At 52.1% G+C, this 13,078-nt stretch overlaps 4 protein-coding genes across 4 annotated transcripts; 1 reads left to right on the top strand and 3 right to left on the bottom strand.

Annotated features, from left to right (window-relative positions):
* Positions 1 to 60: 60 nt before the first annotated feature.
* CTHT_0051800 (phosphoric diester hydrolase-like protein) lies at positions 61 to 1,437 on the bottom strand (the record flags this gene model as incomplete). Its single annotated transcript, XM_006695458.1, has 1 exon — positions 61 to 1,437. The coding sequence occupies one exon, from the start codon at positions 1,435 to 1,437 to the stop codon at positions 61 to 63; it is 1,377 nt and encodes a 458-aa protein (XP_006695521.1).
* A 1,649-nt stretch (positions 1,438 to 3,086) lies between these two features.
* Positions 3,087 to 4,247, top strand: CTHT_0051790 (uncharacterized protein; the record flags this gene model as incomplete). The annotated part of the gene is made up of 3 exons (XM_006695457.1): positions 3,087 to 3,353; positions 3,465 to 3,652; positions 3,725 to 4,247. The coding sequence occupies 3 exons, from the start codon at positions 3,087 to 3,089 to the stop codon at positions 4,245 to 4,247; spliced, it is 978 nt and encodes a 325-aa protein (XP_006695520.1).
* A 2,667-nt stretch (positions 4,248 to 6,914) lies between these two features.
* On the bottom strand, positions 6,915 to 7,196 carry CTHT_0051780 (uncharacterized protein; the record flags this gene model as incomplete). The annotated part of the gene is made up of 1 exon (XM_006695456.1): positions 6,915 to 7,196. One exon carries the CDS (start codon positions 7,194 to 7,196, stop codon positions 6,915 to 6,917), a length of 282 nt encoding a protein of 93 aa, XP_006695519.1.
* A 4,577-nt stretch (positions 7,197 to 11,773) lies between these two features.
* CTHT_0051770 (uncharacterized protein) lies at positions 11,774 to 12,874 on the bottom strand (the record flags this gene model as incomplete). Its single annotated transcript, XM_006695455.1, has 3 exons — positions 11,774 to 12,110; positions 12,163 to 12,205; positions 12,292 to 12,874. The coding sequence occupies 3 exons, from the start codon at positions 12,872 to 12,874 to the stop codon at positions 11,774 to 11,776; spliced, it is 963 nt and encodes a 320-aa protein (XP_006695518.1).
* Between the last annotated feature and the right edge of the window lie 204 nt (positions 12,875 to 13,078).

Raw genomic sequence — 13,078 nt, 5'->3', positions numbered from 1 at the left:
TTCTTCTTTCTTTTTCTTTCTCTTTCTCTCTTTATCCTCTAATCAATCAACTCCCTTAGTTTACGACAAGGCCATCCAAAACCCAAAAACCAACCCAATCACCACGGCCGCCAACCGTTCCTCCAACCTCCCGACACCACTCTTTTCACTCCCGCAGCACCGCTTCCGCACCCACGTCACATTATTCATCTTTGCCGCCACTTCAAAAACACTTCCTGGATAATTTCCAAAATTATAGTAATCCACATTCAACACATTCGGTGGCCTACCCCAGTCCCGAGTACAATTCTGTGCTGCACTCCCCAGGCTGCCCTCCCCTTCGACAGCGTTCGTTTCATTTAGCTTGCTGACCGCGGGGACCAGGACTGTTTGGCCTAAGAGGGACACTTCCACGTTTAGGTTGTGGTTCATGAGGTACAGCCGATCGCGGGCCGCGTCGGGTGGGAGGTCTGGCGGGCGGTGGACGATGCACGGGAAGGTTGGGTCTGTCGGGTCAAAGGGCGTCTCCCACATGTGCGAGAACTGGTCGATTAACCAAGGGTAGGCAGTCTGGTTGGCGACGTAGTCCAGGAACATGACGACGCGCTGGCCGGAGAGGATCATTTGGCCTAGGGTAGGCCAATCATCTCTGCGTAAGGGCACCACATGCGGCGTGTACACGAAGCGCGTGATGCCCGACTCCTCGATGTAGGGGACGTAAAGGTCGGGGTTCGAGTAATTCCCGTTGCCCAGCAAGATGGTGACCACATCGTACGGATGCTCCGCCACCCATTCTGCCACGGTCCTTAACCAATCCGTAATCGGCCCCGCGTCGAGCAGGTCGCAAGAGGTATGGCAAAAATGCGGGACGGACCCATTCGTCGGCCATTGGATCTGTGCTTGCAGAAATCGCACGCCGTCGTCCAGTTGGGCGATGACGTCGAATTGCTGGTTGGCGGCGGCAGAGCCGGAGCGGACGAACGGGGAGTTATGGGTGCCAACTTGCGTGATGTTGCTGTATTTCCGGGCGCAGAGCTCGGGGTAGTTGTTGCAGGGGCGAGTGTTGGTTGGGGTTGCGGTTGAGGTTGAAGTCGACGTGCCGTTGTTGTTGGCGGTGCCGGTTGTGGTGGCTACCGAGCCGGTGAGGGTTGTGCGCGTGCGAGAAGTGGTTGCTTCGTCGTCGTCGGTGATGTTGGCTGTTAGGGCGCCGAGGTCGGTGCCCAACGAGGTTGAGGCCAATGTGATTTGGGAGGTGTAGGTCTTGTAGATGCCGGAGGGGATGTTTGTAAGAGGTGTCGTTCTAGTGCCGGTCAGGAAGATGACGCTGGGGCTGGTGCTCTTGTCGTCGTCGTCGTCATCGTCATCATCGCCGCCCTTCTGGCCCCATACTGGACCGACGAAGAGGAACAGCAGCCAGACGGCCCACAGCAGGGTCGTGATGCGCTTGAGGGACGCCATGTTGGAGCGACCTTGACCTAATCTCCTACCGGTAGGGAGAGAGGTAAGCTTCGCCCCGGGGCGGAAGTGACAGCAACTTGGACGTTGACGATGTTGATACAAAACCCGGACCGAACAACAACAACAATGAGGTTCCTACAGGTCATTTTGAATGAACAGAGCTCTGATCAGGCATTCATGTTTCCCTTCCCCCTCCAGCTCCAGCTGGGTAGGCTCGCATTTTGCATCTGCGCTTGTGCCTGGCCGGTCCAGAACCCAAGATTGGATGGAACTCTCTGTGCAGGCGTCAAATCCAAACGCCAGTGCCTCTTGGCAGGGGGGCGATGGAGTCCATACCCCTGTCAGCACTGCCGCAGCGGCGGGTCTAGCAGCCCTAGGGTCCCTAGCCGGCGGCTGTGATTGCGCGGACACGAGAGATGGGCAGGCTTGGTTTTGGCCACTCGGAACGTGTTTCCTTGATGTTATGATCTCCAATATTTTTTCTTGGGGGCTATATATCTTGTTTTCCCAAGCAACCATATACATCAATCCGATAAGGTCCAAGGACTGTTGTGTCTCCATCCAAGTTTTGCTGCCAGACGCTGTGGAATAGGAATGCATTCGTGCCAGATTGCATGTGGGGATGACGTCGATCGCAGGGCTAAGCTCCTAGCACGAAAGCTCGGCGCTCCACTTGGGCCGCACTGCTCGGTGCCACGATGACCGTTGCAGAACCTGCGGACGAGCCTGAAATTTTGGAGATCTGTCTTCGCTACCCTCCATCACGATCGCCAGATTTTTTTTTTCCCCCCCCCCTTCACAAGATCTCCAAACGCTTCTCACCACGAGGTAGGGTCGCACTGTCAGAGCAGAACAAGGTGTAAGCGCCGTCGAGAGGTGAGAAAGGTGAGCTTGCGAACTAAATCCAGCAGAAGCGCTTTCATCTCATCCTCGTCAGGGCCTGTCAGCCAGTGGTTCGTCTTGGAGCTCCCTCCAGGAGCTGCGTCCCAGACTACTGGGTGGATCAACGGCCGGGGGTCCCTTGGGTTGATCGCCAGAGCGCGCTGTCTGGTCGTTCCCTGGCTTTCGATTTTTCTGGTGATGAATAGGCAAAAGGCGAGATTGGAAAGCAAATCGTGAAGTGGGATTGGAAAAGCTTGTCCATTGCCTCATTCAAGTATCTCCCGATTGTCCATCAACTGTTGAATGAACACATTAACATCATGCTGACTTGGCCTTGAATTTTACTGTACCATTGTCTCTATCCCATCGGCCAGCCAGTGATCTCGTCGTCTGCAGGCAGAAATCCTGGGGCGACTCGCGTTGTCTTTTTTTCTTTTTTTCTTTCTCCCTCAACCTTGTCGTTTCGTGAAAACGATCATCATTGTTCAGCAGCCCTTCGTTTGTGCTTGTTGGCCATTCCTAGCCTCGATTCATTGTTTTATCCCGTTTACTCATTCCCCCCATATTTTTTTGGATCTTCATCGCGTGGCTCAGCCTGGGGAAACATTCCGCTCGGCCTGTTTAAGGCACCCCTGAGTCAAACACGCGTTTTTGCAAGCTCGCAGCCGGTCTGCGCTGGCATTTTATACACATCTTCCAACTCACGTCACGCTCTCTTCAACAATTTTCCTTGACTCAAGACCGGCATCTCAGACTCACTGCCCCGAATGGCCCTCCCATCAATTCTTCGCCCCCGGAGGAGCCACCAGCACACCGACAGCACCTCCGAGAAGCATGATCCCTCAGCACCATTAACACAACCATCGTCAGGTAGACCTTCTCAAGATGCTCCCAGCTCACAACACAATACCATCGTCACGGCCAATGGCTCCGAGATAAGTGATGAGGCGCTCAAGCGTGCGACACGCGTACGAAAGGGGTTCGCATTGCTGGCCTCGTTTTCTTATCTCATTAGTTGGATCTTCCTGCTCCTGGTATGTCGCACATCTCCACCAAAGCTATATCTCACATCTCACATCCTATACCCAACATTTGTACATCAGATACCGAATCTTGCATATGGGGAATGGTACTAACGAGACTAGGTCCTCATTGGCAACACTCACCCCCGACCCGTCCTCCGCGACATCTACTTCTTTAAGCTTATCCTCGCTGACATCATTCCTATGTCGGTCCCCAACGCTGCGCTGATCAACTCTATCGCGCAGACCATCGGCTTGCATGACTTTTACCAGGTTGGGTTGTGGAATTTTTGTGAAGGGTATATGAATGAGTATGTGTCCCCAACCCCCTCTCCTCTTTCACCTCTCATTCCCAGCGCAACTTACTAATCTTCTCTCACTAGGGGCATCACCGCCTGCAGCGAACCCAAACCCCTCTACTGGTTCGACCCGGTCTCCATCCTCACCAGTGAACTCCTCTCCGGTGCAACCATCGCCCTCCCCTCCCAAATCGTCACAATCCTCTCCGTCCTGCGCATTTCCTCCCAAATTATGTTCGGCTTCTTCCTCACCTCGACCCTACTCTCCTTCCTGCTCTGCCCGCTCTCCCCCCTCGCCCTGTCCTCCCGCTGGTGGTCTTTGCCCCTAGCCTTCGCCGCCTTCTTGAATATGGTCTTGACACTCTCGGCGAGTGTCGTGGGCAGTGTGATTAGCGTTGCGTTTAAGTACGCGGCGACGGCTCAGAGTGAGCTGAACATTAGGGCGGAGGTCGGGGGCATGATGTTTGTGTTTATGTGGGTTGCGGCGGGGGCGGGAGTTGTGGGGTTTGCGGTGCATGCTGGGATGGGGTGTTGTTGTACGTCGAGGAGGGATGTCAAGAGTGGGAGGAGGAGGGTTGGGGAGGATGGAAGGGTGATTCGGTGGTAAGGAGGAGGCCAGACCAGCCGTCGGAGACCGGAAGTTGCTGTTGACAGTTTACATAAGTGCGTGTGGTTGGTTCATCATCGATACCATATATTCCTGAATCTTGGGGATTAAGACTGGTTGACCGCATATACATCGGGGATTTCGACGGGATGGTGCATAAGTGCATATATTTTGGGGCCATTTTACAGTTTGCATGCATCTACATCTCTGGGGGATCTGCCGTAATATAGAGTCTGCATTGTGTTGGGTTGATCATGGCATATGGCGAAATCTGAGAGTTTTAAGTCGGAAAGCCTGAGGTCGTAGACTTAGATTGTCACTATCAATGGATAAAATCTTCTCGAATGATGGCATAAGTAAGAAAAAAAAAAGTATGTCTGCGAGACGTTGTCATGGGCGTGCAATAACATGTGACCGGGGACAAGCCAGTCGATGAGGGCCAAAGTTCTTGAGCTTTTGTGGCTTGTTGTTTCGGCGTTTTCTTCCGTTTTGTCTGTATGACATGGTATAGGGGTAGTGGGGGAAAGCAACACCCACGAATGCTGATATGCCTAAGATAACCTACCTACGGTTCTCTCAAGCATAGAACATCTAATCCATCCAACTTGGACTCGATATTCGCGTCTGAGATTCATATCTCGCCGAAGCTGAACATTCCCCTCACGACATCGGCTATCAAGGTTCCACACACACATGACTCAATATCTGACCGAGGTCCCGACAACTATGACGCCATCATCTTAACTGAATGCGCTTATGTTGGCTTCTCGGCTACGGTTCCCCAACCTCTCAATACCGGAATAAGATCCGTACATCCCGCAGGTTTCAAAAAAGAAAGGAAAAAAAAAGAATAAAAGTAAGAGAGATAAAGATCGGATAAATCTTGCGGATCGCCCGTTACACCGCGTGTGCCCCGAGGTAATTAACATAATATCTGATAGATTGGAGCTGAAATGGCTGGAGGAAATCCTATCGAAATTTAAGTTGAAGTAGGCGTTCTCTCATCTCGCCGCTAGATAGGCTTTATAGTATGTGCGACGATATTTAACGTTGTGATAGGGGAGAAGAAGTTACGAAGCTATCTTGAGCGCAGTAAGACAGTAGATGGGCAGAGTAGCCAGATATACTTTCCTTATTCTTCAATGCTAGAAAAAGGTGGCAGGAAAATGGTGGACGAATTGAGATGCGGGAGGTGCTCTTTTCTCTACCAGTAAAACGCGCTCTTGAACGGCTCGGGTACACACCCCGCCTCTCCCCACATCTCCCATTTCATTCTGTCCCATGCTTATGTGCTCTCGGACATATCTCCCACGCTCTCCTTGACTTGACTCATACCCGGCGAGATACATCTCTTATTCCCCCCCCCCCTCAAAAAAAAAATCCCCTTCAATCCCGCTCTCGCTACCAGTTTCCCCAAACCACCGAGCGGCTAGCTGATTAACGTACCAATCCAATCAGGCATAGATCCTGACGAGCAAAATGCGGGGGATGGGCCCGAAATGAGACATTGTGTCAGGTCTTTGCGGGGGTAGACGGTTTACGATGTCCGTATCCGGAGTGTACCACGTACAGTAGATTAATCCCTGGCGAATTGACCGAATTGGCTCGAGTCTTGGGGACAACGGCATTGAGACTTCTGGGGGACATCATGGCTGAGTTGTCGTCTGGGACTTTTATATTCTATCTATGCAAGTTTATCATTTATATCTGGCTGCGGGACTAGTAGACTGTCTCAGGGTGAAACTGCTGGTTGGCTTTGAGTGATTTGAGATATGCAATGTGACAAGCAAAGAAATGATCCCAGCAACCGATTACTCAGCGAATATCTCACCGAGCAGTACACCGATGTATATAGGCCTACTGCATGCAGGACGTTGTGAGACACGGCGTTGAATGAAACCGCCGGACAGATATTGCCAATCTAAGTCCTTCCACTATAGGCAATCTAGCTTGACAACATAATAACCTGTCAGCCTATGACAGATCACATGCCAGCAGCACAACTCGCAAAACGTGAAAAGAAGTAGAGTATTGATTGTCCCAAAATCCTCTATTCACTTTCCAGGCCTGCTAACTCTATTTGTACAGTAACCAAAACCAAAAAAAAAAAAAACACGGAATTCCAACAGCTGTAAAACAAAAAGATTTTTTTTTGTGTATCCCAATTTCCTTCCCTTGTTTTCCCATTCCTGTCTAGTTCGAAGCAGGGCTTGCCGTTGCTCCTTTTCCCGTTCGCTCGCTGTTTTTAGCAGAGCGTTGTTTTCCATCCCAGTTGTCCCTCCCAAAGTTATCCCAAGTCCGAGCTTTGGTACCCAACAAAGTGAATGATGTGCCGATGGGCAGTTTTAAGAAGTTGGTAAAAAAAGGTAGTGGCTGATGTCAACGGGGGTGTGTGTGGGAGATGAGGTGAGGTCGGAAGTTAGGTGGCTGAGGTAGGTAGGTAGGTAGGGTAATAAAGCTCGTATGCGTAAAGCCCAAAAGCTCGTACAGCGAAGCGAAATAGCAATGACGGGTATCTGATCCGGCAACAATCAATAGCTTGCAATAAGAGAAGTGAAATAACCTCCAACTCCACAACGCCCATATGATATGGCATGATACCCTGAAATGTTCAAAACCGATAAAGCCGTAAAATCCAAACCACAATGTATCGAGTCAATCGATCACTCAGCACCGCTGCGGAGCGCCCCACTGAACATGGTGTTGATTGAAACTGACCGGGCTGGGCGGTGGGGGCGCCGGCACGGAGTAATCGTGCTCCTGGATGTGGTGAACCGGCGTGGCGAGCAGGTCGCTGTCGCCGTTGGCAGATGCCATCTTGGAGGCCAAGGTCGCGTTGAGGCTGGCGAAAAGCTGCTCCGGGGAGGTAATCAGCGTCGGCATGGCGTGCTGCTGCCGGCGAGGGGCAGGCACGGGGACGGGAGTAGCGATCTCGGTTGTGGAGGGCATTGCGACTGAGTTGTATGTCTTGTGGTTGTAGTGTAGATTAGAGATGAGTGTCTGGGGAGACGAGATATTATGTAGTTGTTTGACCGCCGGAAGGCTTTGGAATGAGTTGTTCGAGGCTGGTGGATAGTAGGTATGTGTCGAGAAGAAGGCCGAAGGAATGTTATATCCAAATGGGATGCATACAAAGCTCTCTTTGTGTGTCTGATTTTGCTATCAACACTGCGGTACCAACGGCAGATGTATGAGGATGGCCGGAGTTACAAAGGCAGAGACAGATGGTCGGTCGGTTAGGCAGATGGTTGTGGTGAGGAAGAGGGAGAAGCAGAAAGCAGAAAGGCAAGACGATGAGATCAACAGCGATCTTATGTACTTGTATCCAGAAGAAGGGGAGAGAATGCGGCAGGCTCGGGAAACCAGGGGGAGGAGCACCGAAACCAGACCGAGGGCCCGACCATGACCCATGCCCATCCGTGCCCATACCATTTGATATGACAGGGAGCAGGGGTGAGATATTGGGAGTTCTCACGTTGCACGTTCCTGTTCCCGATGTGTTCATTCCTTGTGCCGTGGTCCACACCACAGGAATTCTGGGGAAGGTCGCATCTGAAGCCGGCGCACGGAACCACCTCCGTAAGTGGACTCCGTCGGCCGAATTTGTTTTTTTGTTTTTTTTTTTCCAAAGCTTGGGGTCCTTTTTTCCCACCCTGGTACAAAGGCCAGATTTCTGTCTTTCTGTCTTTTGGCCGTGAGAATTGTGCCACCCACAGGTTGGTTCGGGCAAAAAAGATTTCGTCTGCTGCTCTGTGGCACTGGGGCTCTGAAGGCAAATATGTGAGAACACTTAGACGAGCTTCCAGAAAATCACGTCTCTCTAACAACGAGATTGCTTCAAGCACCCACTATGGAGAAATCCATGGCATCTGCGCTGCAGCTTGATGCAATCCAACGGTCTCGGGAGGGATTCCTCCGCCTTGTCGTTCTATTCCGAGATGCCAACAGCGGACAATAACAGAAATTTCCTGGGCTTTGCATTGCGGAGCCGCGAGCATGTCGGGTTGATCCGCCTGCTGCATCCGACGGATGAGCAAGCTGTACTTAGTTCCAAGGCTCGTGGGAGCTGGGAGCTGGCAGACGGAGTGTCAACCTGGATTATTGTCACTCATAGTAGTGACGAATGCGCCTGAACTCAGCCTGAAGCCGCGTATGACACTTGAAGTAAGACAGAACCATGGTTGGCCGTCTTGCCGGCCGGAGATGTGCTCATCCAGGCGCAGTGATGGGGTGAGGTGAGACTGGCCCATGAGACGCCATTCCTGCAGCAAAAAGACTGATGGATGCAAACAAATGGACATCACAAACCGGAGGTGGTTTGCTTCCGTTGCTTGACCGCAGGGAGTAGCTCGCATGCTTACAGACACATGTACGATGTGCAATCACATTCCAACAGCTGCAAAGCTGCACACACTTTCACAGAGATTCGGCCCCGTGGGGCAGCTTCGCGGCAGAAGCTCATGCTTCCACCGATCCGACAGAATTTCCGTCTGGGGTCTGTGGGGTACGCTGTGGGCCCGCCTGGGATTGGTGCCAGGAGTAGGCCCACAAGGTCTACCTTTCATGTCCCGCATCCATCGCACAGAGCACAAGCTCGTCCCAACCTAAAACCGAGGTTGGATGAGAATCAGAGAGCGCGCGACTGTGCGCTGAGCTGTCGCCTGGCCGATTGCCACTTGTGAAACGATAGGGGATTTAGCTGACGAGAGAGAGGAATGGTCGCGGTGCGGCTGTAATGTTGTGCTTGGGAAAAGTGATGACAGATTTTCACTAAAGCTCGGCCCAAAGTCCCGATAATGAGCTTGCGCTGCAATGGCATTCTCCGCGACGTACTTCTCAAACCAATAGCCCTGGATAATTTACGCTAGCAAACACCTTTGTTGAGGAACCATATCGGTAGTAGTTGTCAGGACGTCCTAAACCCCAAAGTCAGGTCGCATCAACTTCCACGGGCTCCTTCTCTCCGAAGCTTTTTGGAAGGCTGGATGGCCCCCATCCCCTCACGTTAACGGCCGTCCGTACCTGGTTCGCTCGATGTCTGGATCCTCGATACTCAGATGCGACTTCGGGGGCGGCGCATAAACAAGTTTGGCCTCGCGATCCGGTCGATCCATATCAGAGTGCCTTTCACTCAACGTTGCTGTCCTCAGATCCTCCACGCCGCACTCTCTTCCCCTGACAGGAACCGTTAAGAGCGGCAAAGCAACACCAGTCACAGCCGTACCGTCGATGTGCTACCACCGGTTCTCAGCTCAATGCTGTCAGCAGGAGGAGCTGATATCGTACGGTTACCAGTTTGTCCCGCCCCCAGATGATTTGTTTTTTTTTTTTTTTTGCTACGGGCGAGGAAGGCAGTCATGTTAGTTGGAAGATCTCTCCGAAGATAGCATCGCCTTGTGGCCAGCTACCACAACTGGTGAAACAATCCGCATCTCATCTGGCAGCCTACAAGCTCTGAAACACTCTTACAAGGCCAACAAAGACCGCATCTAACATGTTTTGAAGTTTTGCCTTCCTATCGCGTCAGGTCATCTTTCATGATCTTCCCGCGCTGCGTATGCCCCAGTTGACAGTTCGGGTGTCTGTCCGTTTCAAGCAATTTTCTGGAACACTCATACAGGCTAACCAGAAGTCTTCGAAATGCAACCCCGTTGCACTGCAACATCCTTTTTTTGTTTTCAGTCCTCACAATCAACTCATCCCGCCCTAAACCAGATTTTCCCAGAACCAGGGTCATGTTTCGCTAAGTACGCTACCGGAAGTCGGCGCCGCTTTCCGCCAGGAGGAATGCTTGCTTGTTTTTTTTTTTGGCGCTTTTTCCTTCAGGTGATTTCTTTGCTTTTTTCGACGGGCCTGCCCCTTTTTCCCCAGACGTTCCGCCCTCCCGGGTGCCTGCCAAGCCTCGGGTCGCTTTCCCGCCCATGCTTTCTGCGTTTTTCTCATCAGGACCCTGGTCTGTCATGTCATTCTGCCCGGGGTCAAGGAAAATTGTCAAGATGTTTTTCGAGCGTGTTTCCATCGGCAATTCTCTGGGAGTTTGGGGATGAGCGATGTTGTTTACATTGCTGATGCTTACTGTGAGGAACAGCTTCTGACGAGTGATATATTCTTTAATGCTGCTTTTGTCGCAGAGTTGCGACGCATTATCTTTGCTCCACCAGCATGGCAGTCAGAGTTCCCACGCATTTGGTTTCCCAGCTCGGCCATGTGGCCGTTTCCGATGGCATTTACCGATCTGATGAAAGCAGCAATAATATCCATCCCTTGCAAGGGCAAGCAGTGCCGCCATGATATCGGTAAACGCTTTTCTCATCAAAATAATGAAAGGATCCAAGTGATTGGAGACGAGCCCCGAAAGAGAAAAGAGGCAAACACACCCATGTCAGGGCTGAAATATTGAGTCAGGGACGAAATTTGCCCCGGTCACCTTTGACGTCGCCACGCAACCGAGGCAATGGAACCGGTAAACCACACTCACGGGCTCTCTTGAACTGTTGGAAGTATTGGTGTACCGGCTATGTTGAAGATCTGACGATGGTGTTGTTGATCACATCATCACGCTGGGCAATGATTTACTCTTACCATTAGCCGAATCGCACGGGATCTACCAGTAGAGTGCGGATTGTCTACACTATGGGCTATGGTCGGCCCTAGGCGGGGCGGTCAGGGGACCGGCCTGTATGAATGGTCGCCGATGGCCGTTTCTGCACACAAGCAATCTGTTAGCCCAGCCTTGCGGCCAGCATTGTGTCGAGTTATGCCTTGTTTCCAATTTGACAGGGTCAGAGCACCGACTTCTTGATCCATCTCACTGGTGGCCCGTACAGGGCTATGGTCGAACTGCCCGGCTGAATTCTTTTGTCAGCCTGGAAACCTGATTAGTGACTGCTGTCTCTATACGTCAAAATTTGTTCGGCTATTCCGAACAGTCAACTTTGCAACCCCCTGGTTGTATTGACCATGTCACATGTTGCTAGAGGTCTATATGTCCATATTTGGAGCTTAGGGGCCGAGCTGACCGGACTTTTCCACATGGCTGTATAGCCGTGTCCATGGGAAAACTCGGTACTCGACTTGGGGCCTTTGCCGCGAGGTCAGGTTGCTTGAGTGCAGAGTCATTCTTATGGCAGCAGTCATTCCGAGCCAATGTTAGACTGAATGACTGCTGAATTGGTTTGATACTTGGGAGGACATTTCGGCTCAACCTATTGGTGCCGGATCTTTTATAGCCTCGAGAGTCGTATGCGAATACTGTTCGTGCCGCCTAGCCGTTACAAGAGCATTTGAATGTCCTCATAGACGTCGTTACATCCAAGTTCTCAACGTCAAATCATTTCCACTTTTCCAGCTGGCGCCCGAATCGAGATTTCTAAGCTTGCTCTTGTGCTCATGCGCATCGACCACTCAGCGATCGAGTCCCTGAAAATATGGCTGACTGTCCTGTTTAGCGTTTAGCCATCCTACTAAATCCCAATCACCATTCCATATTCTATGCCAAACCCAGATCAAACGCTTTGGTCCCCCAACTATTCAAGTCCATAAGCCTCCTTAGCCGTCCCGCTCCAAATCCTCTCCTGATCCTCAACACTCAATCCGGCGAAATCGCACACCAACTCCACAACCCGGTGCCACTTCTTCCATGCTTCATCATTTCCAACGCCGACCGTGCACACAGGCCAGTCACTCCCAAACATGATGCGCTTCGGGCCCCATGCCGCAAGCAATACCGCTAGCCAAGGCAGGATGGCCGAGACGATGTCCTCAGCGGGGCGCTGGCGCAGTTTCTCGGGCAGCTCGGAGAAGCAGCCCGAGAGCTTGATGTAGGTTTGGGGGCATTTCGAGAGGGTGAACATTGCTTCGCGCCTGGAGGGGGGTTAGTCACTGTAAGGGGTTTGGGAGGGCAAAGGGGGTTTACCAGGCGAGAAATGATGGATCAGCTTGGTTGAGGATTGTGAGGTCTGGTTTGCAGAGGTGGTCTATATCTCATTATCAGTCTCACTTCCTCATTCTGCACATTCACCCCAACTCATTTTAAATCACTTACTCAACACAAATTTCACCCTCTCCCCCTCCTCAACCCCCTCCTGCACCCTACTAATCATCTCCCACACCTCCTCCAACTGCCTCTTCCCCTTCCGATGCTGGTTAATTCCCACCTCAAACACATACCCCTTCTTCCCCAACACTTTCAACGCCTCCACGAAGCCTTCACTCGTCCCCGTCCCCGCCGGCTGGTCTTGCAGCAGGAACCGGAACCCGCGCACCTTCTTCCATGCCTGGGTCCCGACCTCCTTCTCGGCGGCGGTGAGATACTCCTCTAATTTTGCGGCCCCTTCGGGCAAGGGGGCCCAGGGAATCAGGGCGAGACAGGAGGGATTGTTGTTTGCGATGGTGGACATGAACGAGACTTCTTGGAGGTGAGGGGTCCAGGAGTTGGGGTCATCATTAGAGCTGTGGTCGGCTTCGATGAGGATGAAGCCGGAGAGGCTGGAAGGAGAACCAGTGGCGGAATTGTAGTCGGAGACTGAGTGCTCGCGGTGGAGGGGATGGGAGGGATCGCGCCAGGGGAGAGTGGGTAGCGCGGAGGAGGGATTGAGGTGGATGTGGGAGTCGATGATGGGGGCCATTGTGGTGTCGTTTGGGGGTTAACTGTATAGAAGTCGACTCTCAATTGATGAGTATAACCTTGGAGGATTTCAAAAATGTTGAGAAAGTAAACAGTGACTTAGAGACGGGTGAATTGGGCGGAGCTGCAGCTTCACCGACTTATTGGATGGAGGGCGGGAGCCAAAGACCCCGCTGCTGGGCCTGACTGCATTTTATTGGTGCCC

This window comes from Thermochaetoides thermophila, assembly GCF_000221225.1.
Source record: "Thermochaetoides thermophila DSM 1495 unplaced genomic scaffold scf7180000011820, whole genome shotgun sequence".
In the NCBI taxonomy this organism is placed as follows: Eukaryota; Fungi; Ascomycota; class Sordariomycetes; order Sordariales; family Chaetomiaceae; genus Thermochaetoides; species Thermochaetoides thermophila.
This window is presented reverse-complemented; position numbering and strand designations above follow the sequence as displayed.